The sequence below is a fragment of the Cucurbita pepo genome, chromosome 14 (assembly GCF_057944985.1).
Source record: "Cucurbita pepo subsp. pepo isolate OVF chromosome 14, ASM5794498v1, whole genome shotgun sequence".
NCBI classification, from domain to species: Eukaryota; Viridiplantae; Streptophyta; class Magnoliopsida; order Cucurbitales; family Cucurbitaceae; genus Cucurbita; species Cucurbita pepo.
Window position 1 is genome coordinate 10,024,535 of NC_141811.1, and position 27,739 is coordinate 10,052,273.

At 35.8% G+C, this 27,739-nt stretch overlaps 1 protein-coding gene and 1 non-coding gene across 2 annotated transcripts; one reads left to right on the forward strand and one right to left on the reverse strand.

The window, feature by feature from the left end:
* Nucleotides 1–27,438, forward strand: LOC147789536 (exopolygalacturonase-like). Its single transcript, XM_087117605.1, has 7 exons — nucleotides 1–215; nucleotides 5,970–6,099; nucleotides 6,240–6,755; nucleotides 6,847–6,918; nucleotides 26,186–26,473; nucleotides 26,609–27,124; nucleotides 27,214–27,438. The coding sequence occupies exons 1-7, from the start codon at nucleotides 1–3 to the stop codon at nucleotides 27,436–27,438; spliced, it is 1,962 nt and encodes a 653-aa protein (XP_086973731.1).
* On the reverse strand, nucleotides 24,548–24,687 carry LOC147789537 (small nucleolar RNA Z247). The gene has a single exon (XR_015411847.1). It is a non-coding gene; the product is annotated as a small nucleolar RNA Z247 (small nucleolar RNA).
* Nucleotides 27,439–27,739: the final 301 nt, after the last annotated feature.

Sequence of the window (27,739 nt, forward strand, 5' to 3'; positions counted from 1 at the left end):
ATGGTGACCAAAGGAAGAAGTCGTCAAGGAGCTGCACAACCTGCGAGAACTCAGAAGAACAACAACCAAAATTCTCAAGGGAAGAGATTTGAAGGCATCTCCTACAATTGCAGGAAAAATGATCACATGTTCGAGGATTGTTGGTCCAAGAAAAAAAATCTGTCGAAAGCAATGTATCCTCCAACATGGAGATGGAGGATGAATGGGATGCAAAGGTACTATGTCTCATAGAAGAGGACGAGCTAGCGCTCATAGTGATGATGGAGGAATATATCGATTACGAGGATGACTGGATCATTGATTTAGGATGCTCAAACACACGACTGACGATGAGAAATTGTATGAAAATAGACTGTTATGATAGGTTCCATTCATGAAATTGTATGTGTTTGCATTTAACCCCAATAGTGGGGTCAGTTACTTAGTATTTGTTTAGATACTTAAGCCACGTGCTACTTCTATTTCAGGTCAATGAAAGACATCCCTTAACGACTGACGATGACATCGCTACTCGGGACCATTGCACATGCATAGGTAGTCGTATTTATTTTCACAGATATAGGCTAGAATAAGATGTTTTTAATTTAAACGTTTATTTATTTTATTTAGTCTTTTGTTGTGTCGTTTTAAGGATGTTTTTGAACACGTAAGTCCATGCCAGTATTTTAAGATAAAGTTTCTATTTTATGAAGAAGTTTAAACATTATTTTTGCATAGAAAGGATTACGTTATCATCATAGCGACTCTAGGTAAGTAGAAATCTAGTCATATTTTGGTGATCTCACTAAATAAATTTTCCAATATAAGCTGCATAGTAATGAATTTAAGAAAAATGATCACTTATTTATTCATATGTTCCATTTTATTTGATTTCATATAATTGTTAATAATCTGATAATCGCATACTTCAAATAATCGGAAACAAGTTATCTTTATTGTAAAATATCGAGATCGGAAAAAACATAGATAAATTGCAATGAATGAGTAAGATCTAATTGCCTAATAGGTACATATATCTAAGCATCTATTTATGGTAATAAAATAAAATTAAAATACATATATACCTAATCTATTAAAACATAATTTGAATAGGAAATAAATCTATTTGAAATAACCTCATCTAATATACACTAGCATTTAGTTTTTTTTAGGGATACCATCATTTATGATTACTATAGAATAGAAATGTCACTCTTTTTAGTTGAATCGAGTAGAAGTCATAGCCCTATATTAGTTTGAATATGGTTGAATTGGTTGAGACTTATTTTCCGAGTCAATAAAATTGACTTAAAATAAGACGTTATTTTTTATGAAATTTTAAGATAATTGTTATGGATAAAATTTAGGAAAATGAGCTTATTTAGTAGAAAGAAAACTCTTGCCAACCCCTCAAGTTAGTCTCTTCCTACTTCCATTATTCGCTTTGGTGTGCTTGGATGGATGGTCAAAGCCAACATATGGGAGTAGAGTTAGGGTGTCAAAACAAATGTCGTCGTCACAAAAACTCGTTGGAGGAGATGTGACAACAATAAAAAGTAAAAAATGTAACAGCCGAGTCCCGAAAATGTATTAAGTACTTACTTGGCCTTAGTCAACGTTCTCCGTAATTATTATACGTTAGCTCCCGTTCCTTCAAAGCTGCTCCAAGTGTCGTCAGGGTTAGTTTCCTATTAAACTATTTGTCCCTTTTGATAGTATTTCCAAATTTAATAAAAATCTAACTGACATATGTGAAATACAACACTAAAACTACCTCAATTACCTTAATCGGGGCCAAAAATAGGTTTAGGAGTATGGAAATGGTAAAAATCTGGCTGAAATTGGGATACATGAGCCAGATAAGCAGAAAGAGACGCGGAAGTTGAGCCAAGCCTTGCCAAGCCGCAAAGTCGAATGGTTGTTTTTGCTGCAGGTCGACACACGGCAGGACGTGAGTGGGCTATGTCATGTGCAGGTCGAGGGTCGCGGTCACAGGTGCTCGTGTCGAGGCGCTGCAAGCGTGGGCCATTGTAGTGGATTGGCCTGAAGGGTTGGTCGAGGCCTCAAGTTTTCGTGGGCTGCAGGCGCGGATCTCAAGTGCGTGATGCAAACGAGGGCTGTTCCAATTTTAGGCCAAATCGTTTGGACTGGTTGCTAGGCCACAGAGAACGATCCGTGAGTGGGTTACGAGTTGAGTCCAAATCCGAATCTGTTGGATCCTTTCTTCTTCACCCGACTCGCAGCGTAATTTTTTGGTGACCTTTCTCTCTCCTCTGTTCGTTGTTTCTGATACCGATTTCTGTCCTTCTTCTTCCTCTACTTCTCTATTCGTTTCCGCGTGGGTCGCAACAATTCTGGCAGTCGCTGAAATTTTCGCGTCCGGACGCAAATTATGTTTTTATTTTATTTTTTTTTTTTTGAATGAAACTTTATATTATTTTATCTAAATATCTAAAAGTAAATTTAACATCAAAATTTTGCAAATTTAATTTGAAACTACCTTTTGTATTATTTTATTGTAAATTCAGAAGTACATTAAAAATAATTTAAAAAGGTTAAAACTAACTTCCCACAACTAATAAAATTGAAAATTTAAAACTTGAGCTATTTTTGGTTGAAAGGAGATGATAAAAGGTTACTTGGTTTGTATAGGCATTAAGTGGGCATGGAGGGAAGCTTTGTGGACATAACCGACATGGTATAGTTTTAGTATTAGCAAGGAGCCTTTTGATTTTACCATTAGTGCTTGAAGGTCTATGCAAAGGATCCATTGGTCTGCTTATTAATGGTGAATTGTTGGCTTTTGTCAGCAAGAATTTCGCCACCGATAAATACTAGCTGAGTATCTCCAAAGTCGACAATTTTTTCGTTGACGGTTCTGGCAGCTTGAACGGCGGCGATTCTTCAGCTTGGCATTCCTACACTTCTAACCGTCCAATTGTAAGTCCATTTTTATGTTTAAGTGATGAAAAATAAATTGATTTGTTAGGTTGATAGTTAAATGATGCTATCATTTTACATTTAAAAGTTTACCAAAATAGACATATTTATAATCCAACAATTGATGCAATGTAGTGGATAGACATATTTATAATCCAACAATTGATGCAATGTAGTCGATGAAACTTTCTAGTGTCAACACTGCGAGAATTTCAAAGATAACATCGTCTAATAGCAAATTCTTCCATTTTGGTGTGCATAAATGTCGTGATACAATCATAGCTCCAGCAGATAGCCCAGTACAGACGAAATTCACATTTTCAAGTTAAGTGGTATCAATATTATGCATTCGGTGATTCGCACGGGAGACGATTGCATCTCTCTAGGCCTAGGAAGTAAATTCATCAACATAATAGACATCCAGTGTGGTCCAGGTCATGGAATTAGAATCGATAGCCTCGGAAAGTACCCAAATGAAGAAGATGTCTCTGAAGTCACAATAAGAGACTCTACATTCATTGTCATAGACAACGGTGTGAGGATCAAAACATGGTCAACTTCATTTTCTAGTTCTGTTAGCAAGATTGCTTTTCTCGATCTCTAAATGAAGGATGTAAAAAATCCTATCATCATTGATAAAAAATATTGCATTGACTGCGACGACTATAAAATGGTATATATATTTAAATTTGATAGTCATTCCGTTTTAATAAAACTATAAATGGTGAATGATTCTAAAGTAAAATGTAGTTTGTGGTTGACCGAGTAACTCAAAAGTGCAGATTCGAGACATGAGATATGAAGGCATAACGGGGAGTTTAACATCCCAAGTGGCAGTATGTTTTGAATGCAGCCAAGTTCTTCCATGCGAAGGCATAGTGTTACAAGACATTAACCTCTCCTTCAAAGGTGATGGCGAGCCAACTTCCATTTGTCACAATGTGAAGGGCTCTGCTTTTGGCAAACAAATTCCTTCCTCTTGCCTTTAATTACTTTGTGTTTTTTTTTTCTTCCTTATAAGAGTGGCTGGCCGAAGAAGGATTAGATATACATCCATCCCATCGATCTTTCTTCTATTATCCTATGGATTAAGAATTTGATTATATTAGTTCTTGTTATTTTGATAACCCTACAAAATTTATAAACACAGCTCAATTCAATAGATTATCACTTTTTAGTTTATACTTTTTCTCTCTATTCTTATTCTACACAACGCAGAACTTAAGAATCCCAAATGAATTGGCTTATTGGAAAAGAGTGGATAAGGTTTTTGTTGCGGGTTGCTTCCACGCTTGGAATGCACCGTTGGGTTCAAACATGGCAAGCCCCCCATCGTGCATGATTGTGGGTTGAATGTTGAAGCTGGTTCATTGGTTTGCAACTCGGTCCTATTCCATTCAGCCTTGTTCTATGGTTTTTTATCTGGCCTCTTTCTAACCTACCAAATACAAAATTTTAAGATAGGTTAATTTTATTTAGTTTGTGTTGTTTTAGAGATGTTTTTGGATACGTAAGTTCATAATAGTATTTTAAGATAAAGTTTCTATTTTATGAAGAAATTTAAACATTATTTTTGCATAGAAAGGATTACGTTATCATCGTAGCGACTCTAGATAAGTAGAAATCTAGAGTCGTTACAGTAAGTCATATTTTGGTGATCTCACCAAATAAATTTTCCAATATAAGCTACATAGTTATGAATTTCTATTTTATTTGATTTCATATAATTTTTAATAATCTAATAATTTCATACTTCAAATAATTGGAAACAAGTTAGTTGTTTAAATAAAATATTGAAGATTTGAATGGGTAAGGTTTAAATGCCTAATAGATCTAAGCATCTCTTTATGGTAATAAAATAAAATTAAAATGCATATACACATAATCTATTGAAACATAATTGGAATAGAAAATAAATCTATTTGAAATAACCTCTTTTAAATGTTCTGATAATATTTTTTAACAAAAATTTATCATATTATCATAGTTAGTCATATCGAGATCCTTGAGTCAAAATCTCGAAAACTAGGGTGCGACAATTATTTTTGTAGACTTTTGAGTATGATATTGAGCCAATCATATACAAATAATAGATTAAGAACTACTAGCAAGGAGTTCTATATTTTTCCAAAGTGGTTGTTAAATTAATGGAAATCTCTTAACTTGGCCGGACAAATTTAGTAATCTCTAGAACGGTTAAGAGTTTTAAGAAAGAGAGGAGAATTAGGAATATAAGAAAGATGTTTTTCCTTAAAGGCTTGATTGACATAAATTTGAATTTCAGAGTTGCAATAAAAGAATAAAATCTGAGTTGCCCTTCCTTTTTTGGATGTTAAAATTTTGTTATAAAAGTGAAGCAAAAGTAGATAACAAAAATAAGACATCTTACATAGAAAAGACAAAAATGAGTTTGAATTCATGTTTAGTGTTTTTTATCATCTTACTTTCCATTCCTAAATGTTATTCCCAATCTAAAAAGTTCAATATCATCCAATTTGGTGCAACAGCGGATGGAAAAACCGATAGCACCAAGGTAAAATTTTTCTTTTTAATAAACCATAAAAACGTTCAAAACTCAACTCAAACAACCTTTTGTTTTGTATTTACATACTCTTAGGTAACATTTTTATTTTTCATTTTAATTTTTTTTTTAAGTTTTTGAAAAATAGAATCATTAAAAGCATTACTTTAGAAATACAATTTTCAAAATGGGTTTTTGCTTTAATATCTATTTCATGTCTACAAATATCTAAACCGAATCTTTGAAATTAAAAAAAAATATATATATTTTATGTGTTTGGATTATTCTTCCTAATAAATATCTAAATGTAAATTTAAAATTTAAGTTATTTGGCTGAAAGTACATCATAAAAGGTTACTTGGTTTGTATAGGCATTAAGTAGGGCATGGAAGGAAGCTTGTGGACATAACGGACATGGTATAGTTTTAGTACCAGCGGGGAGCTTTTTGGTTTTACCGTTAGTGCTAGAAGGTCCATGCAAAGGATCCATTGGTCTGCTTATTAATGGTAAATTGTTGGCTCCTGTCAGCAAGAATTTCGCCACCGGTAAATACTGGCTGAGTATCTCCAAAGTCGACAACTTTTTCGTTAACGGTTCTGGCAGCTTGAACGGTGGCGGTTCTTCAGCTTGGCATTCCGACACTTCTAACCGTCCAATTGTAAGTCCATTTTTATATTTAAGTGATAAAAAAGAAATTGATTTGTTAGGTTTATAGTTAAATGATGCTATCATTTTACATTTAAAAGTATACCAAAATATACATATGTATAATCTAATCTAACGTTTGATTCAATGTAGTCGATGAAACTTTCTGGTGTCAACACTGCGAGAATTTCAAAGATAACATCGTCCAATAGCAAATTCTTCCATTTTGGTGTGCATAAATGTCGTGATGTCACGTTTGATCACGTTACAATCATAGCTCCAGCAGATAGCCCCAATACAGATGGAATTCACATTTCCAAGTCAAGTGGTATCACTATTATGCATTCAGTGATTGGCACCGGAGACGATTGCATCTCTCTAGGCCCTGGAAGTAAATTCATCAACATAACAGACGTCCAGTGTGGTCCAGGTCATGGAATTAGCATCGGTAGCCTCGGAAAGTACCCAAATGAAGAAGATGTCTCTGAAGTCACAATAAGAGACTCTACATTTGTTGGCACAGACAACGGTGTGAGGATCAAAACATGGTCAACTTCATTTTCTAGTTCTGTTAGCAAGATCGCTTTTCTCAATCTCGAAATGAAGGATGTAAAAAATCCTATCATCATTGATCAAAAATATTGCACTGATTGCGACGAACATAAAATGGTATACATATTCAAATTTGATAGTTGTTCGGTTTTAGTAAAACTATAAATGTTGAATGATTCTAAAGTAAAATGTGGTTTGTGGTTGACAGAGTAACTCAAAAGTGCAGATTAAAGACGTGAGATATGAAGGCATAAGGGGGAGTTCAACATCCCAAGCGGCAGTAAGTTTTGAATGCAGCCAAGTTTGTTCATGTGAAAGCATAGTGTTACGAGACATTAACCTCTCCTACAAAGGTGATGGCCAACCAACTTCCATTTGTCACAATGTGAAGGGCTCTGCATTTGGCAAACAACTTCCTTCCTCTTGCCTTTAATTACTTTGAGTTTTTTTTTTCTTCCTTATATGGGTGTCGGGTCGAGGAAGGATTAGATATACATCCATTCCATCAAACTTTCTTTCATTATCGTATGGATTAAGCGTTTGATTATGCTAATTCTTGTTATTTTGATAACGGTGCAAAATTTATAAACACATCTCAATTTAGAAGATTATCACTTTTTTATTTATTCTTTTTCTCTCTACTCTTATTTTAATACACAACACATAACTTAAGGATCCCAAATGAATTGGCTTATTGAAAAAGAGTGGATAAGGTTTTTGCTGCGGGTGCTTCCACGCTTTGATTGCACCGTTGTGTTCACACACAACAAGCGCCCAATTGTGCATGATTGTGGGTTAAATGTTGAAGCGGGTTCATCGGTTTGCGACTCATTCCTATCCAATTAAGCCTTGTTCTATGGGTTTTTGGTATGTCCTTTTTCTAATCTACCAAATACAAAATTTTAAGATAGATTAATAAATATGGAATTTTTTTAGAGCATTATTATTAAACAAAATTGCTTCCGAACTTTATATATACCATTGAACCTTAATGTGGATTTGGCCATTTCCACGGGTGTTTCATGAATCTAGGCCAACAAAAATTCCATAAAAAGTTGAATCCATATTCATGAATTATGCACAAAATCGGGAGAACTCTTTATTATAAACTTAGAAAATAGTTTTCTTTTATTTTAATCAAATACTTTTTAAGATTTTGAAGATTTTTATGATTAAAAAGAAAAACATTAAATTCAATAGATGGTAGATTGTATTATGGAAATAATGTTAGAAGAAAGAAAAGTGGATAAGATAAAACACTATGACCTAATTTTAGAAATACGAAGTAAGTAATCTACTTGTAGGCTTTCATTGCATCCAGTCCTAATAAGTTACCATGAGCTTTTTTTCTAAGTTCTAGGAAGTTTTGACTTAGGCCCTAGAGTTATGTGAGCTTCTTACAAGGCTTTGAAGTTTCAAGTAGTTCTTTTGCTTGTCACAAACCCCGAGTATTTGGATGTTGTTCTCCTTTGTTGTCATCTATGGGACGACTTTACTTAGCTCTAGGTTAAACTATCTTCTCTGTTCTCAAACTTAGTAAGCTTACTTTGCCTTTGTAGTGCGTGCAGGTTGACAAACTTGGTCGGCATTGGATTGTTTTGGGTCATAGGTCCTAAGTCCCGTGTACGACTAGATTGGGACGTTTTGTGGATTGGGCTGCGATGAGTTTGGGCCACAGGTAGGTGCACTTAACTTTCTAACGAATTCTAGATCCAGGTTAATCCAACCTTAAACTATGTAACGACCCGAAATTTTCTACTTAATTTAAGGTTGCTACTGTATACGCACCATAAACATCGAATGCTGAAGACTTCATTTAAATTTCATAAAACATAACCTTTATCTTAAAACACAGCCATGGACTTACGTATTTCGAAAACATCTTTAAAACGACACAACAAACGACTAAATAAAATAAATAAGAGTTTAAGTTAAAAACATCCTATTCTAGCCTAAGTCTTAGAAAATAAATACCACTATCCTATGCATGTGCCATGATCTTGAGTTGCAATGTCGTCGTCAGCCGTACAGGAATGCCTTGCCTTAATCTGAAAAATTTAGTAGCACATAGCTTGAGTATTTAAAGAAATACTCAGTAAGTGACCTACTATTGGGGTTAAATGCAACAATCACATGCAAACGAGATGATGGGGCCTATCTTTCAATCTATCTTCCTACGGTGCTGTTCTAACGGGTAATTTGGATGTGTACCATATACTCTACACACAGCCCATACATGCGAGTATGGGCTCACCAGTCAGTTCGCACACCGCTAAGCCACTTTCCTTGTCCGGCGAGAATACTCTGGGGTCTCCTTAGGCCGGACACCCGTTAGAACTAGTCACTGTCACGACAACTGTAACGACCCTAAATTTCCACATACTCAGAGTCGCTACTAACGTCTCATGCTCATCTATAATGCGGAAATATAACTCTTACATGAACATAGTTGATAACGTAAACTTCAAAAAAAACGTTAAAACAACTTCTTCTCTGGAAAACACAGCCATGGTCTTACGTGTTTAAATATGAAATACTGAAATTTAGAGAAAACAAAAACAAATACAAAATAATTTAAAACAATCAAATGCAAAACAACCTATTCTAACTTAAGACTAGAAATTTAAATATGAATCTACCCTATGCACGTGCCACAGTCTCTGCTCGCGATGCCGCCGTCTTTCGTACAAGTGCGCCTTGCCTTTACCTGAAAAATGATGTGGCACACGGCCTAAGTATTTCAAAGAATACTCAGTAAGTGGCCCCACTATAGGGAGCCATGCAAATGCAAACACATGCAATCATGATTTAGGGACCTATCTCTAATCATCTTAGGGGTGGCCTCCAGTCTCGGACAAATTGGATGTGTAGTACTTCCCTACACACGACTCACACGTGCGAGTGTGAATCCCCAGGGCGCTCGCACACCCCTTGGACCCTCTGGTCAAGCTAATCTGTAGCGACGTCCGGAGGTCAGCGGAACCCCATAGTGTCATGCACCTCATGAACACCCTCATCTGTGTGTTTTCGCACCTGTGCGCATACGCGCTCATCATACGGTGCGCGTCCGCACTCATCATCTCTAGGGGAAGTAGCCCTATGTTTATGAATATACAATATGCATGAGGTCCCTCTAAATCCATCATAATGTCTCTTCTGACACAACCCTCTAGTCTCATCTCTTTGTTACTCTAGATAACACATACTCGTGGATATTTATATTAATATCATTTTCACGCTCTTAGGGTTGTGTCCTATGTCGATCTAACAACATGATGCAATATGGCACTCATCATCATATAACATGCTCAATATGGAATACATCATCATATTAAGGTAAACGTCTCGCAATCATCATACTCATCATATTGCCACAACATGCATCAAACATATCAAGTACATCAATCATCAAAATATATATATTACGCATATCATCAAGCATCATAACTCACACATCATCATAACTCATATATCATCATAACTCATATACCGCATCGTACGACATAGTTCATACAACATCGTAACTCATACAATTTTTAGCCTATCCTATAGTAAGACCACTTACCTGATTAGCTTAGACTGGTATCACTAATTTATCAAGTTCGGTTTGGTTCTTTGTATCCAAGCCAACCTATATGAACCATGACATCTCCAGGTGTTAGAGACATTATGAGTATTGAATATATATATATCGTTATCTTTTTTTTTTACTTTATGTATTTAATCTGTAAAATTGTTTCTGTTCACCAAATCTTCCATTTTCCTCCTCCACTCTCCCTCTTTTCTTTTCTGTATTTAATTAGTTAAATATATATAATTTCCTTTACCTCTCTTTTCTTTTCTTTCTGTACTTAATTAAATATATATATATATATATATCTTTTTTTTTTCTTTACCTCCTGTCTCTGTTTAATTCTTTTCAAACCTCTCTCGATTTAATTCTTTTCCAAACCTCTTGTTTAATGTTTAATTGTTTTCTTCCCTATTTAATTCTAACAGTTTAGTAAATGGAGGGGAGATCTAATTCTAAGTAATTGTATAAAGGAGAAGATCTATGATCTCATTCAAAGATCTGATATGATTTCTAACTACTAATTAAAATCTAAATAACTGGGTAATATAGGTGGAGATCTGATTCTAATTAATTTGATGAAGGATTTTGAATTTTTTCTTTTCTTTCCTAAAATATCATTCTAATTTTCTTTTCTTTTCTTTCCTAATAATATCAGGAATCATCATTTTTTTTTTAATTCTGCCGGTACGGACTATTTTCAATCCAATCTGATTTTCATTTTTTTTCCCTGCCAAATTTTAATTGATTCTTGGGTTAAAATATCATCATTTCTAACTCAGATCTAAATAATTGCAACATATTAATATCCTTCTATACAGAAAAAGAAAATGTAGATCTGACTACTAACCTTTTAAAATGACATCTATCCGATTATCTGCCTAATCATCCCTCCATTATCTTCTTCTTTTTCTCCCAGAAAATCTATCTGCCTTTCTTCTCCCCAGAAAATGGCCTTTCTTACCAGAGATCTATCTACCTTTCTTCTCCCCATAAAATCTTTTTCTTTCTTTTTCTGTTTTGTTTGTAGAATTATTGATGACAGGAGGTATTTTAGGGAGGGTGGAGAGATTAAAGGAGGGGTGGCCAGTTAATTTTTTTTTATGGCTTATTTTATTATTTTTATTTTACTATTATTATTGTTATTATTATTATTATATATAACCTAACCGGGCGTTACAACAACGCTATGCAAACATAACGATCGTTGTCCTGCCATTGGATGTACGCGTCCGTACCCTCGTGATGGAATAGGGGTATCCCCCAAATGCATGAGCACACATAATGCATGAGGTCCCCAATATTTCTACTTTTATCATTAATGAATATAACCCCGCTATCATCTTTCATGCTTAACATGGTCCTTTATCATTTTCAGTCTACGTATCATACATAATCCTAATTGGGTTACATTTCATTTCATTTGTCGTGATATCATGTCATTCATAACATGCCATATACATACAATTTAGAAAACACAACATAAAGCTCCATGCTTTTAACATATCATTTCATAATGTGCAATTCAGACAACAATTACCTCAATGGTCACACAAAACAATCTAAACATGATACATCACATCACAATATATTGTACCATAAACATTGAGTATCGTAAACCTTTCATGGTCACATCGTTCCCTAACTTATCATAGCCTTAACGTTCTTATACCTATCACAGTCATATCGTTACATGAACGTACCTTAGTCATATCATCACAGGAACGTATTCTAACGCTATCGTTCTATCAATCTATCACAAACTTATCCCTTTCTACCCATACCCTAACCATATTCTTTCATCAATCTCCCCTATCCATAGCACTCTGATATGTAATCTAACCTTAACGTTTCATTAACGTATCTTACTCCTATCGTTACATTTCAGTTTGTGCATCCTTCTCGTATCCTATCTCAAACCTATCCTTGAACACATCATACCATAATTATTATCATACAATTCACATATTATAATATAACATAAACATAATATAAGCATACCGATTAACAGATAATTCACACATATCAGTATATATGACACGTGCAAAACCACAGGCACATGTCAATATCAAATATAACCATGCCGATAGTAAGGCCACTTAGCTGGCTAGCTTAAGTCGTTGTCACGAATATATCTTTAATGAAAGTTTGATTCCGTCCTTTGAAATTTGAGTCAACCTACATGAGCCCATGACATCAGTTTCAAGTTTGAACTCTACAAAATTATTTCTCTAATTTACATTGGTCCATTGTTAAAAGTCTTCAAATGTTATATATCTGTAATTATATTTTTATTAAAAATCTTGTTTTTTCATGGTTACTGTTGTATAAAAAAAAGGTAGATACAACTATTTGAAGTTATTTTGGGTTTTAAAGGTAGATACAACTATTTCAAGTTATTTTGGGTTTTACTACTCTCTGTATTTACCCTGTGTATTTATCTTTCTCTCTATATTTAGTCTGTAGTTTTCAATTCCTTAATTTTTTTTATGGTTGCCTTTTCATTATGTTTCCAAATTTCTAGTGGATCTCTGTTTCCATCTTTTCTTATCTCAGTGTTTTCAATTAATTTGGCTAGTGATATACATTTAATCTAATATTATAATCTTACCTGATTTACTAGCATTCGTATCAATGATTGACATTTAGTTTCTAACTCAAAGCTAAACCATTGTAATAACTAATGAAGATCTAACTATAATTGCTGTGATTTCTAAAGAAAAAAATTGGATAAAAGAAAATGAAGATTTAATATATACCTTATTGATCCCATTTAATGTAAATCTCTCGTGAATCTCAACTTGGTAAATGACATTTTTTTTTTGTAAGTAAAGCTGACAATTATTGTTTTTTATGTGTTATTTTTGCAGTAACTGCTACTTTCTGGTGTAAGGAGAGGAGAGATAATTGTGGGAAGGGATGAGAGGTTAGTGGAGTGAACGGGGAAAGTTTGTTTTTTTTTTTTTTATTTATTTATTTATTATTATTATTATTAATATTTTAACTATTTTTTTTATAATTATTTTTATTTCTTTCTTTATTTACTTTTGGACTATTACAAACTAACTAGTCGATTCCTTCTTCCTCATCTATTGGCTGAGTTTCTTCCTCATTTTCTCTCTCTATCTTCGTACACTTGCATTCTTTCTCCATCTCCTTTATGACAACGACGGCTGATACACCCTCTATTCACCACTAGCTTCGATTTGTCTCCCTCTGTGGTCGAGACAACACGAACTACTACACAAGATGGTAGCTGTGATATAAAATAAGGATGCTCGAACCCTAGTCTCCATAGATCCTTTCTGGATCAAGTAAGAGAAACGAAGGCAGATCGTCTTGATTTCTCATCATGGTTCTCTTATGATCTTCCTTCACCATCCTTGAAAAAAATATCATGTTAATGGGCCTACCAGATGACAAACAAGATTCTCTTTTTCAAAGATGTGTGGATCTTGCTCATGTGAGGTTGGAAAATTTCTTGGTGGTCGAGAGGGTGTGGTGTTAAAATATTATCACTAGCCCAATACGTGGTGCTAAAATGATTTAGATACTCTATAAAGGTTAGAAATTTTAGGAATAGATTGTCTATCATCGAGTATAAATATCCTCTACTCTACTTAATTTATCAACCCAAGAAATACAAAGCATCTCGAATGAAGAGGATTATAATCCATGGATTGCGACCAGAATATAGAAGATTCATTTTTGCTGTACAAGGATGGCCCCCTCAACCCTCACGGGTAGAGTTTGAAAATGTGTTAGCTAGCCAAGAAGCCATGGCTAAATAGGAGGCATCACATGGAAGGGTGAAGAAGAAGCACTCTACACAAGTGAAAGTCGGAGCAATAATAGGCCGTTTACCAAACATGGATATAAAAATTGTGACAAAGGAAGAAGTCGTCAAAGAGTTGCTGGGAGAACTCAGAAGTACGACAACCAAAGTTCTCAAGGAAAGAGATTTGAAGGCATCTGCTACAATTGCGGGAAAAAGGGTCATCTGTCCAAGGATTGTTGGTCCAAAAAAAATCTGTTGAAAGCAATGTGGCACCCTCCAACATGGAGATGGAGGATGAATGGGATGCAGAGGTACTATGTCTCATAGAAGAAGGCGAGCTAGCGTTCATGGCGATGATGGGAGAATATATCGATTACGAGGATGACTGGATCATTGATTGTGGATACTCAAACCACATGGCTGACGATCAGAGTGATGCAATGGAAGTGGGGTGACCCTCAAAGAGTGAAGTATTACAAGACTTAAACAACATTAAAAAAAATTCTTCCACAAAAGATGGGGGAGCAAACGGAAGAAATTCTTCTACATAAGACGGGGAACAAACTGAAGAGATTCTTCCACATAAGATGGGGGAGCAAATGGAAGAGATTCTTCCATAGAAGATGAGGGAGCAAACTTTACACATTTGCTTAAGTGCTGATGTGCCTGAAGATCCAAGTGACACTAGTGTTAGTGAGCAAGAAGTGACTCAACCAAGCAAACCTAGTGAAAAACATAGGGCACCTCAACAACTAAGATAGTTAGAAATAATCCAAAAGCCAAATCCAGAGTATGCCAACGCAACTATTGTAGAAGACGGAGTTAATAAGCCAGAGATATATGAGAATGTATCACAAAACTCGGTTTGGCAGAAAGCGATGGAGGAAGAAATTATTGCCCTGGAGCAAAATCAAACTTGGGAACTAGTGCCAAAATCAAGAGATGTTAAATCTATCTTTTGCAGGTAGATTTACAAAATAAAGTGTACCCCGGATGGATCAATCGTGAGATACAAAACTCAAACTGTAGATCTAGGGTTCTCTCAATGATATGAACTAGATTATGATGAAACGTTTAGTCCAGTGGAAAAGATAACTATCGTGCAAGTTCCTCCAGTACTTGCGGTAAATAAAGATTGAAAATTATGGTAGATGGATATGAATAATGCTTTCTTGCATGGAGAGTTGGACCGGAAGATTTACATGAACCAACCAAATGGATTTGATAAAGTTGTAGACATTAATAAGTACAGGCAAAATCCAAAGAAGCTTCATTTGGGTGTGGCTCGACAGATCTTCAGATATGACAAAGGTACAATCAATTATGATTTTTTTGTACAAAAGAAGTGAAGACTGCAAGCTAGCTAGACACCGTGATGCTGACTATGCTGGATATCACGATACCCGAAGATTAAGCATTGGGTATGTGTTTAAGCTCGATTTGAGAACAACTTCTTGATGTAGTAAAAGACAACAAACAATATCATTGTCAACTAGAGAAGCATAGTACAAAGCAGCGGCTGGAGCAGCTAAAAAAAGTACATGGCTGAAACTTTTGTTGAAAGATTATCACAAAAAAAAAAAATTGACTATCCAATACCATTTCATTAAGACAACCAATTTGTGATTCCCCTAGTAGAAAATCTGGTGTTTCATGCTAGAACAAATCATGTGCAGGTACACTACCATTTCATTAGAGAGAAAGTTCTAATGGAAGAAATCGAGATGCAGCAGATCAAGACAGATGACCAAGTGGAACACTTGTTTACAAAAGGGCTGAATACTAGCAAACATGAGAGTTTTCGCTGTCAGCTCAACATGGTGCAACGAATGAGAACTTGTGCTGAGGGGGAGTGTTAAAATATCATCACTCGCCCAATAGCCCAATAGGGTTAAGCCCATCCTTCTATGTTAGGAAAATGATTCATAAATTTTAGAAATAAATTTTGGAAAATGATTTAGAAATTTTAGGAATAAATTTAAGAAAATGATTTAGATACTTGAGTAAAAAGGTTAGAAATTTTAGAAATAGATCGCCTATCATCTCCTCTAAATACCCTTCTCCCTACTTAGTTTATCATCCCAAGAAATACAAAGCACAGAGTCGAGTAGCATTCTATAAAGTGACTTGTAATCTCTTCTCGATTGATCTTAATAAAATGTGCAAGTATGTCCCACAAAGAGTTGTGTTCAAAATGCTTTGTTTATAACTAAGAGTTTTCTACAAACGTTTATTTATTTTATTTAGTCTTTTCTTGTGTTGTTTTATAGATGTTTTTGGACACATAAGTCCATGATAGTATTTTAAGATAAAGTTTCTATTTTATGAAGAAGTTTAAACATTATTTTTGCATAGAAAGGATTACGTTATCATCGTAGCGACTTTAGGTAAGTAGAAATCTAGGGTCGTTACAATAAGTCATATTTTGGTGATCTCACAAATAAATTTTCCAACATAAGCTACATAGTTATGAATTTCCATTTTATTTGATTTCATATAATTTTTAATAATCTAATAATTCCATACTTCAAATAATTGGAAACAAGTTAGTTCTTTGTTGGGAAATATTGAAGATTTGAATTGGTAAGGTTTAAATTCCTAATAGATCTAAGCATCTATTTATGGTAATAAAATAAAATTAAAATACATATATACCTAATCTATTAAAACATATTGGAATAGGAAATAAATCTATTCGAAATAACCTCATATAATATACACTAACAATTAATTTTTTCAAGAGATACTATCATAATAGAAATGTCACTTGAGTAGAAGCCATAGTCGTATATTAGTTTAGATATGGTTGAATTAGTTGAGCCTTATTTTGTGAGTCAATCAAATTGATGGTTATTCTTTTAATGCAATTTTAAGAGAATTGTTATTAATTATTAACTTGTAGATCAAATTTAGGGGAATGAGTAGTGAATTGTTAGTAGGTATTAAATGGTTTTTAGATATATGTTTTATTATAAAAAACAATAGGAATTCAAAAATTTAGTCCCTAAAGTTATTTAGTACAAACAAACTCTCGCTTCGCCCTCAATTTAGTCTCCTCCTACTTCCATTATTCGCTTTGGTATGCTTCGATCGATGGTCAAAGCAACCATATGGTAGTAGAGTTAAGATTTCAAAACAAATGTCGTCATCACAAAAAGTCCTTATAAACGCTGGTTTATCAAGAATATGCAAGAAAAGCAAAAGCACTTCGGATTGTTGATTCATCACCAGAGATGGCTTAGAACCAATAGTTCATTATCTAATGGATTTTTCCGTTCTAATACTCCATCCGAGAGTTATCAGTATTTATCAAATCTGTTCCTATCTAACGGAACGCTATTGGATCAAATGACAAAGACATTGTTGAGAAAAAGATGGCTTTTCCCGAATGGTTAAATTTAATGTTCAGAGAGATAATATCATAATGTTCTATGAGATGACTGTGTCGAGCAAGAGCACTCTTTGAAACTTTTAGGCCTTCTAGAAGCTCATATAGTTGTAGAACCTAGACTCTAACTTTCTAAAGTTGTAACTACCCAAAATTTTCTACTTAATTTAAGGTCGCTACTGTATACGTGCCATAAACATTGAATGTGGAAGACTTCATTTAAATTCCATAAAACATAACCCTTGTCTTAAAACACAGCCATGGACTTACATTTTTCGAAAACATCTTTAAAGCGACATAACAAAAGACTAAATAAAATGAATAAGAGTTTAAGTTAAAAACTTCCTATTCTAGCCTAAGACTAAGAAAATAAATACCACTACCTTATGCATGTGCCATGATCTCGAGTTGCAATGCTGTCATCAGCCGTACATGAATGCCTTGCCTTAACCTGAAAAATGTAGTAGCACATGCTTGAGTATTTAAAAAATACTCAGTAAGTGACCCCACTATTGGGGTTAAATGCAAAAATCACATGCAATTAAATGATGGGACCTATCTTTCGTTTCGTTTCGTTTCGTTTCGTTTCCCTATGATGCTGTCGTAACAGGTAATTGTGGGCGTATACCATATACTCTACACATAGCCCATACGTGCGAGTATGGGCTCACCAGCTAGTTCGCACACCGTTGGACCACTTTCCTTATCCGGTGGGTATACTTTGGGAGCCCCTTATGCCAGGACCCGTTAAAACTAGTAACCGTCACGGCAGCGCTATGCAAAGCATAACGATCGTTGTCCTGCCATCGGATGTACGCGTCCGTACCCTCGTGATGGGATAGGGGGTATCCCCCCAGATGCATGAACACACACATAATGCATGAGGTCCCCACTACTTCTACATTTATCATTAATGAACATAACCCTCTGTCACGTTCCATGCTTCATGTCCTTCTCATTTTCAATTTACATTTCATACATATTCCTATCAGGGTTATGATTCTAGACAGTTTACCGTATTTCATGTCATACAATTCATGTTGTTTACATTCAAACATTCCATGCAATCATGTCATAACCATTCAAGAACAACGTATCGTTATATGCATTACACATCACATCAGACTAAACAGCATACATAGCATACATTCACGTTCACATGACTACGCACTTAAGCACAATAATCTAGCATACAATGTATCATATCATAAACAAGTCATAACGTAAACACTTCATAGTCATATCGTTCTCTAACTTACAATAGCCTTAACATTCTTATACCTATCACAGACATATCATTACGTAACGTACCTTAGTCATATCATCACAAGAACGTATCCTAACGCTATCGTTCTATCAATCTATCACAAACCTATCCCTTTCTACCCATAACCTAACCGTATTCTTTCATCAATCTCTTTTATCTATAGCACTCCGGTATGTAACCTAACCTTAACGTTTCATGAATGTATCTTACTCCTATCGTTACATTTCGTTTTGTGCATCCTTTCTGTATCCTATCTCAAACATATCCTTGAGCACATCGTACCATAATTATTATCATACAATCCACATATTATAACATAACATAACATATAGGAAGCATATCGATCCACAGATAATTCACACATATCAATATATATGACACGTGCAGAACCACAGGGCACGTGTCAACATCAAATATAACCATGCCGATAGTAAGGTCACTGACCTGGCTAGCTTAAGTCGTTGTCACGAATATATTCTTATTGAAAGTTCGATTTCGTCCTTTGAAATCCAAGTTAACCTATGTGAGTCCATGACATCAGTTTCAAGTTTGAGCTCTATAAAATATTTCTCTAATTTACATGGGCCATGGTTAAATTCTGATATTTACTTGTGAGATGAAACTTAATAGAGTTCCTTGCCGTCTGATATTTACTGTTTTATTTTTAAATTCTGTTCAACCAATCTTTCCTCAATCTTCTCTCCTCCATAGTTATTTTCATTCGGTAAATAAATTTTCAATTCTGTAAACAACATATTATTCTAACCCTATATTTATTTTCATTACGTAAACAAATATTATTGGCCGATTGTAGTTATTTTCATTCAGTAAATAAATTTTCAATTCTGTAAACAAGATATTATTCTAACCCTATATTTATTTTCATTACGTAAACAAATATTATTGGCCGATTTTAATCGATTGTTTGGCTACTATCTTACGATTTATAGATCTGCCAACTAAAATTTAGTGATTCTAACCTTATTTCCTATAACTTCAAATGATATTACTCTAACCCTATATTTATTTTCATTAGTAAACAAATATTATTGGCCGATTTTAATAGATTGTTTGGCTACTATCTTATCAATTTATAGATCTGCCAACTAAAATTTTATTGATTCTAACCTTATTTTCTATGACTTCAAATTGTAACCAAATATCTAATTAATTGAATATGAGATCTGATTATTACAGGATCCAGTCAAATACGAAAGAAGATTTGATGCTAAATTAATTTCTTATAACCATAACTGAAATCTGAGATAGGATTTTATCCTAATAACAGACCAAAATCTCTCGAGGTAAATCTGTATCATATCTTTCTGTTCAAACATCATTTTACTTTTTCTCAAATCTGACATTTTTTTTGTTAATTTTTTTTGGACTAACTGTGGGGTTGAGGAAAGAGGATACCTTTGGGATGAGAGGTTAGTGGAGAGAGGTGGGTAAATTTTATTTTTATTTTTATTTTTATGTAATCTTTTTTAGTTATTTATTTGTGAATGTTATTATTACTATTATTATTATTTTGACGTATCTATTTTTTTATAATTATTTTTATTTGTTTATTTATTTTTATTTTTATTATTATTATTATTATTTTTTGGGTATTACAAAAGTCAAGATGAAAGATTGTGGCAATTTATTAGATAAGATTAGAGTCTACAAATAGATTATTTACTTAGTATATTTATACTAACCAAAAACTACTTTTCTTTGTTAGGGGACTACTGATTGATGGTCACCGTGGGGAAGCATTGAAGAGCTACGTGGACGTAGATGCGTGTCATCGTGGGGCGTTAATTCTGTGTCATGGGTTATTGTCCTTTAATTTTGTATACTATTCCTTAGTTTTAATTTTGTAATAAACTTTTAAACACTTTGATGTGTAACTTTTTTTTGTTTCAATCTATTAAATGTTCTGACGTTATTTTTTAAGCTTGTACAAAATTTTATCTTATTTATCATAGTTAGTCATATCGCGATCCTTGAGACAAAATTTCGAAAATTAGGGTGGGACATTTGTTTTTGTAGACGTTTGATTATGACATGGAGGCAATCATATACAAATAATAGGGGCGGACTAGTTTAAGAACTGCTAGCTGTTAGATTGAATGGCACGATGACCTATATAGGTCACGACCTCATGTATTTATAGATGCGTATAATGAAGATTACATTCCAAATCTATGATTTGGTAACAAACCATAAAATCATAGATTTGGTAACAAACCCTTCAAATCATAACAACTAGTAAATCTTAGACTATTTTAGTATATACAGTTATGATCTATTTTAGGTTTAACACCCCCCCTCAATCTGGACGATGTACTACTAAGTTCAGATTGCGCCTAAAATAGCTAAAAGAAGGAGCTGGCAGTGGCTTTGTCATGATATCGGCGAGCTGATCCTTGGAAGATATGAGTCGAACATCAAGCTGACGAGTCGATACTCGTTCACGAACGAAGTGATAATCAACCTCAACATGCTTCGTCCGTCGATGAAAGATTGGATTGGCGGATAGGTAGGTGGCACCAATGTTGTCACACCATAGGCTAGGCGCTCGCGCTTGCGAGATCCCGAGCTCACGCAAGAGGACTTGGATCCAAATTAATTCGGCAGTGGCATCAGCAACCGCCTTATATTCGGCTTCCATACTAGAGCGAGAAACTGTCGATTGTTTCCTCGAACTCCAAGAGATAAGATTGCCACCAAAGAAGATCACATAGCCTCCAGTGCTTCGACGATCATCAGGATTCCCAGCCCAATCAGATCTGAAAAGGCACTCAACAAATCAGTGCTGGACTTTGTAAGACACAAACCCATATCAATCGTGTCATGTAGATAACGGAGAATTCGTTTGACTGCCGCCCAATGTATAGAAGTCGGAGAGGACATGAACTGACACACTCTGTTGACACAGAAGGATATATCAGGACGTGTCAGAGACAAATATTGGAGAGCACCAACGACACTTCGATAGCGAGTAGTATCCTCAGGTGAGAGCTTTTCACCACCATTCAATAACAACTTCTCACTGGGAAGCATAGGTGTGGGCACACCTTTGGAGGTGAGCATATTGGTTCTGGCTAATAAATCTCGAATGTATTTATGTTGTGTCAGAATAAGTCCACTAGAAGTATGGCGGACCTCAATCCCAAGAAAATAACTCAAAATACCAAGATCCTTGACGGCAAAATCATCCTGAAGCTGTGTAAGAAGTTTCTCAGTAGCCGTAGAAGATGAGCTGATGATAATAATATCATCAACGTAGATGAGGATATACATCTGAATGCCCGTTTTGTTAAAAATAAAAAGAGAGACATCAGCCTTTGAAGGTGTAAAATCCAGCTGTAATAGTTTGGAGCTAAGGCGAGAAAACCAGGCACGCGGAGCTTGTTTAAGGCCATAAAGCGACTTATCCAGCTTGCAGAGATAACCAGGGTGTTGAGAATCCACAAATCCAGGGGGCTGCTTCATATAAACATCTTCATTAAGAAGGCCATGAAGAAAAGCATTTTGAATATCAATCTGCCGAATAGCCCAACCACGAGAAATAGCAAGAGATAATAAGAGCCGAATGGTAGTGGGCTTAACAACTGGACTAAAGGTATCATCATAATCAACGCCATACTGCTGTTTAAAACCTTTAGCAACCAGGCGTGCTTTGTAGCGATCAATAGAGCCATCTGGCTTTTGTTTGAGTTTGAAAACCCATTTGCAATCAATAACGTTAAGACCAGCACGAGGAGGAACTAAGTGCCATGTCTTATTTTTTTGAAGTGCCTGAAATTCATCATTCATTGCCTGACGCCAGAGGGGATGCTCAATAGCAGTAATATGTGAAGTAGGTTCAGAGGCAGAAGACCGAGCTACAAGATATGTTACTGTTCCATCTGTACGCACCTTGGGTTTCTTGATATTGTGCTTCAATCGAGTACCATACAGATGAGTAGTAGGTGCAGGATCCACATTTGAGGGGATGGCCCTATCAGCCGTTGCGAGGGGAGCAACCGATGCTACAGTGACCAACGGCCGAGGATTCGACCGGGCATTGCGCAATATCATCTGCTGGCGGAGGAGCCGAGGCCTCAATCATTGGCGGAACAACCAACGCCGATTCGCATGGCAGCGACGCGGAGGATTGTTGCGGCAATTCCGAAGCTGATGTAGACACCAAATTTTCTGCATCCAAAGAGTTAGTAGGCCCAGACATATGCATGTGATCATTCTCCAAATTAGTACTGCTATTACCCAAATGCAAGGTGCACAAATCAGGGGCATTATGCGTCGACTGCATGATTGGGGAAGAATTAGGTGAGGCTCTCTTGAATGGAAAAACATTTTCATCAAATATGACATCTCTAGATATATAGACACGACCAGAATCGGTGTCAAGACACTTATACCCTTTATGTGAAGAACTGTAGCCTAGAAAGACACATTCCTTTGATCGAAAAGAGAACTTTTGTTTGTTATAAGGACGAAGATGAGGCCAACAAGCACACCCAAAAATTTTTAATAAGGAGTAATTTGGTGGGGTATGAAAAAGAAGCTCTAAGGGGCATTTTTTATCGATGACACGAGTAGGAAGACGATTGATGAGATATGTGGCTGTAAGAAACGCGTCGTCCCAAAATTTAATAGGTACATGAGCATGAGCTAGAAGGGCTAGGCCAGTTTCAACAATATGACGATGCTTGCGTTCAGCAGACCCATTTTGTTGATGTGTGTGAGGGCACGAAACACGATGACCAATTCCAAGGGAACGAAAAAATGTGTTATGAATTTTCTGATATTCCCCACCCCAATCAGATTGGACCCACTTGATTTTAGTATCTAGGAGGCGCTCAACATGAGCTTGGAATTGCAAAAATATACGAGGAGCTTCTGTACGATCATGCATCAAATAGATCCACGAAAATTTACTGAAATCATCAATGAAACTAATATAATATTTAAAACCCCAACAGATGGAGGTGCAGGGCCCCAAACATCCGAAAAAATAAGTTCCAAAGGTGACGAAGACCTATGGGAAGAACTAGTATATGGTAATCGATGACTCTTTGCTAACTGACACGCATTACAAACTGACAAAGATGACTCACTAGCACACGAAATATTATTTAGATGCAAAATGAATTTTATTACTTGAGATGAAGGATGTCCAAGACGTGCATGCCATTGGGCGTGAGTAGTAGATCTGCTCACCAAGGCGTGCTTGAGATTATCGACATCGGATGGCTTAATAGGATAAAGACCAGATTCACACCTCCCATTTAGGAGACTTTTCCTCGACTGTTGATCATTTATAGAAAAATGCCAAGGATGGAATTCAAAGAATACGTCATTATCACGAGAAAATTTATGAATAGAAAGAAAATGTTTGGAAATTTCAGGCACATGCAAAATATTACGCAACGCAAGAGGACGAGTAGCAGTATTAATTAGAGAATGACCAGTATGCAAAACACGCAAACCTGCTCCATTGCCGACTTGAACTTGTTCACCTCCATGATAACGTTCACGCACAGCGAGACGATCCAGGTCACTGGTGATATGGTCTGTAGCGCCTGTGTCGCTGTACCAATTTGGGTCAATCTTGTAAGAGGAAGTAGCCGCCAGTGCCGTAGGAGGAGCAGAAGAAGGTTCATCTTGATAGGACTCATCCATCCTATGCCAGCAGCGGATAGCAGTATGCCCCACTTTGCCGCAGATCTGGCAGGAAGGACGAGCAGAAGGGCCACGACGATCACCAGCAGGACGAGAGGGTGCATAACCTTGAGAACGACCACGACCGCGATCCCTACGCCCACGATTCTTCTGCTGACCACCACGACTAGCATAATTGGCAGAAGATCCAAGATTTAACTGAAGTTCAGCCTGGTGTTGTAGTTGGCGAGCTTCATACGTCATTAGATGTGCAAACACATCATCAAGGGTGAGGGCTTCACTCTTGGTAGTCATTGAGGTGACGAAGGGATCATAGTCAGGGCCAAGACCAGCGAGAAGATACGCGATCACATCATCATCCTGCAAGGCAGAGCCGGCGGCGGCCAGCTCGGTGGCTAGCCCTTTGATCTTGCAAAAATAATTTGCAGCAGATTGATCTCGTTTCTTGGACGTGGCGAGCTCAACACGAATCTGAGTAGTGCGAGCACGAGTTGACGATGAAAACATCCGCTGCAGGGTATCCCACGCCTCCTTGGACGTAGTAGCGGCAACCACATCATGAAGAATCTCCTCAGACATGGAGGAGAGAAGGCCGCTAAGGACTTGTTGATCCTGATCATACCACTAATTATAGGCCGGATTAGAGACCAGCTCAGCACCAGCAGCAGTTGAGGAAGGGATCAGCTTGGCAGGTGCAACATTGGTCCCATCGAGGTAGCCCATAAGCTTCGTACTCCGTAGGTAGGGGAGGAGCTGGGCACGCCATATGATGAAGTTGTTTTTGGTTAGACGAATTGTGACAACATGGTGTAGAGGGATTGGATATTGTTTAAGGCCAAAAGTCGCCATGGTAGTTGAGACGGTGTTGGAGATGGTGGATGGAGAGGAGGAAGAAGACATGGCGAGGAGTTTAAAAAATAAACCTTGGCTCTGATACCATGTTAGATTGAATGGCACGATGACCTATATGGGTCACGACCTCATGTATTTATAGATGCGTATAATGAAGATTACATTCCAAATCTATGATTTGGTAACAAACCATAAAATCATAGATTTGGTAACAAACCCTTCAAATCATAACAACTAGTAAATCTTAGACTATTTTAGTATATACAGTTATGATCTATTTTAGGTTTAACACTAGCAAGGAAGTTCTATATTTTTTCGAAGCGGTTGTTATGGCTCCATTGTAAATTAATGGAAATCTCTTAATGGAAATCTCTTAACTTCCCCAGACAAATTTAGTAATCTCTAGAACCGTTAGGAATATAAGAAAGATGTTTTTCCTTAAAAACTTGATTGACATAAATTCAATTACACTAGTTACAATAAAAGAATAAAATCTGAGTTGCCCTTCCTTTTTGGGTGTTAAAATTTTGTTATAAAAATGAAGAAAAGTAGATAACAAAAATAAGGCATCTTAGAGAGAAAAGAGAAAAATGAGTTTGAATTCATCGGATATGGGATGTTTAGTGTTCTTTATCATCTTACTTTCGGTTCCTAAATGTTATTCTCAATCTAAAGAGTTCAATATCATCTAATTTGGTGCAATACCGGATGGAAAAACTGATAGCACGAAGGTAAAAATTTTCTTTCTTATAAATCATAAAAACATCACAACTCAATTCAAACAACTTAAGAATCCTTAGAAGCATTAATTTAGAAATATCATTTTCAAAATGGGATACATTTTTTTTTTCTTAGTTTTGCTTTAATTTCTATTTCATGTATACAAATATCCAAACCAAATCTTTGAAATTAAAAAATATATATTTTATGTTTAGTAATAAATATCTAAATGTAAATTTAAAATTTAAATTATTTGAGTGAAATTACCTGATAAAAGGTTACTTGGTTTGTATAGGCACTAAGTGAGGCATGGAGGGAAGCTTGTGGATACAACGGATATGGTGTAGTTTTAGTACCAGTGGGGAGCTTTCTGGTATTACCATTAGTGCTTGAAGGTCCATGCAAAGGATCCATTGGTCTGCATATTAATGGTGAATTGTTGGCTCCTGTCAGCAAGAATTTCGCCACGGGTGAATACTGGTTTAGTATCTCCGATGTCGACAACTTTTTCGTTGGCGGTTCTGGCAGCTTGAACGGTGGCGGTTCTTCAGCTTGGCAATCCGATACTTCTAACCGTCCAATTGTAAGTCCATTTTTCTGTTTAAGTGATAAAAAAGAAATTGATTTGTTATGTTGATAGTTAAATGATGCTATCATTTTACATTTAAAAGTACACCAAAATATACATATGTATAATCTAACGATTGATTCAATGTAGTCGATGAAATTTTCTGGTGTCAACACTGCGGGAATTTCAAAGATAACATCGTCCAATAGCAAATTATTCCATTTTGGTTTGAATGGATGTCATGATGTCACGTTTGATCACGTTACAATCATAGCTCCGGCAGATAGCCCCAATACAGATGGAATTCACATTTCCGAGTCAAGTGGTATCAATATTATGCATTCAGTGATTCGCACCGGAGACGATTGCATCTCTCTAGGCCCTGGAAGTAAATTCATCAACATAACAGACGTCCAGTGTGGTCCAGGTCATGGAATTAGCATCGGTAGCCTCGGAAAGTACCAAAACGAAGAAGATGTCTCTGAAGTCACAGTAAGAGACTCCACATTTGTTGGCACAGACAACGGTGTGAGGATCAAAACATGGTCAACTTCATTTTCTAGTTCTGTGAGCAAGATCACTTTTCTCAATCTCGAAATGAAGGATGTAAAAAATCCTATCATCATTGATAAAAAATATTGCACTGATTGCGACGAACATAAAATGGTATATATATTTAAATTTGATAATCGTTGGTTTTTAATAAAACTATAAATGGTGGATGATTCTAAAATAATGTTGTTTGTGGTTGACAGAGTAACTCAAAAGTGCAGATTGGAGATGTGAGATATGAAGACATAAGGGGGAGTTCAACATCCCAAGTGGCAGTAAATTTTGAATGCAGCCAAGTTTTTCCATGTCAAGACATAGTGTTACAAGACATTAACCTCTCCTTCAAAGGTGATGGCGAACCAACTTCCATTTGTCACAATGTGAAGGGCTCTGCTTTTGGCAAACAAATTCCTTCCTCTTGCCTTTAATTACTTTGTGTTTTTTTGTTGTTCCTTATAAGAGTGTTGGGTCGAGGAAGGATTAGATAGACATCCATCCCATCAAACTTTCTTCCATTATTGTATGGATGAAGCGTTTGATTATGTTAGTTCTTGTTATTTTGATAACCCTGCAAAGTTTATAAACACAGCTCAATTTAGTAGATTATTACTTTTTAGTTTATACTTTTTCTCTCTACTCTTATTTTAATACACAACACAGAACTTAAGGATCCCAAATAAATTGGTTTATTGGAAAAGAGTGGATAAGGTTTTTGCTACATGTTTCTTC

Bases quoted from the DNA above. Each gene is read 5' to 3' on its own strand.
- LOC147789536 (XM_087117605.1), top strand. From the start codon at position 1: ATGGTGACCAAAGGAAGAAGTCGTCAAGGAGCTGCACAACCTGCGAGA. The intron at 6,756-6,846 runs GTATACATATTC...TGTGGTTGACAG, and splicing joins ATTGCGACGAACATAAAATG to AGTAACTCAAAAGTGCAGAT. The intron at 6,919-26,185 runs GTAAGTTTTGAA...TGGTTTGTATAG, and splicing joins GTTCAACATCCCAAGCGGCA to GCACTAAGTGAGGCATGGAG.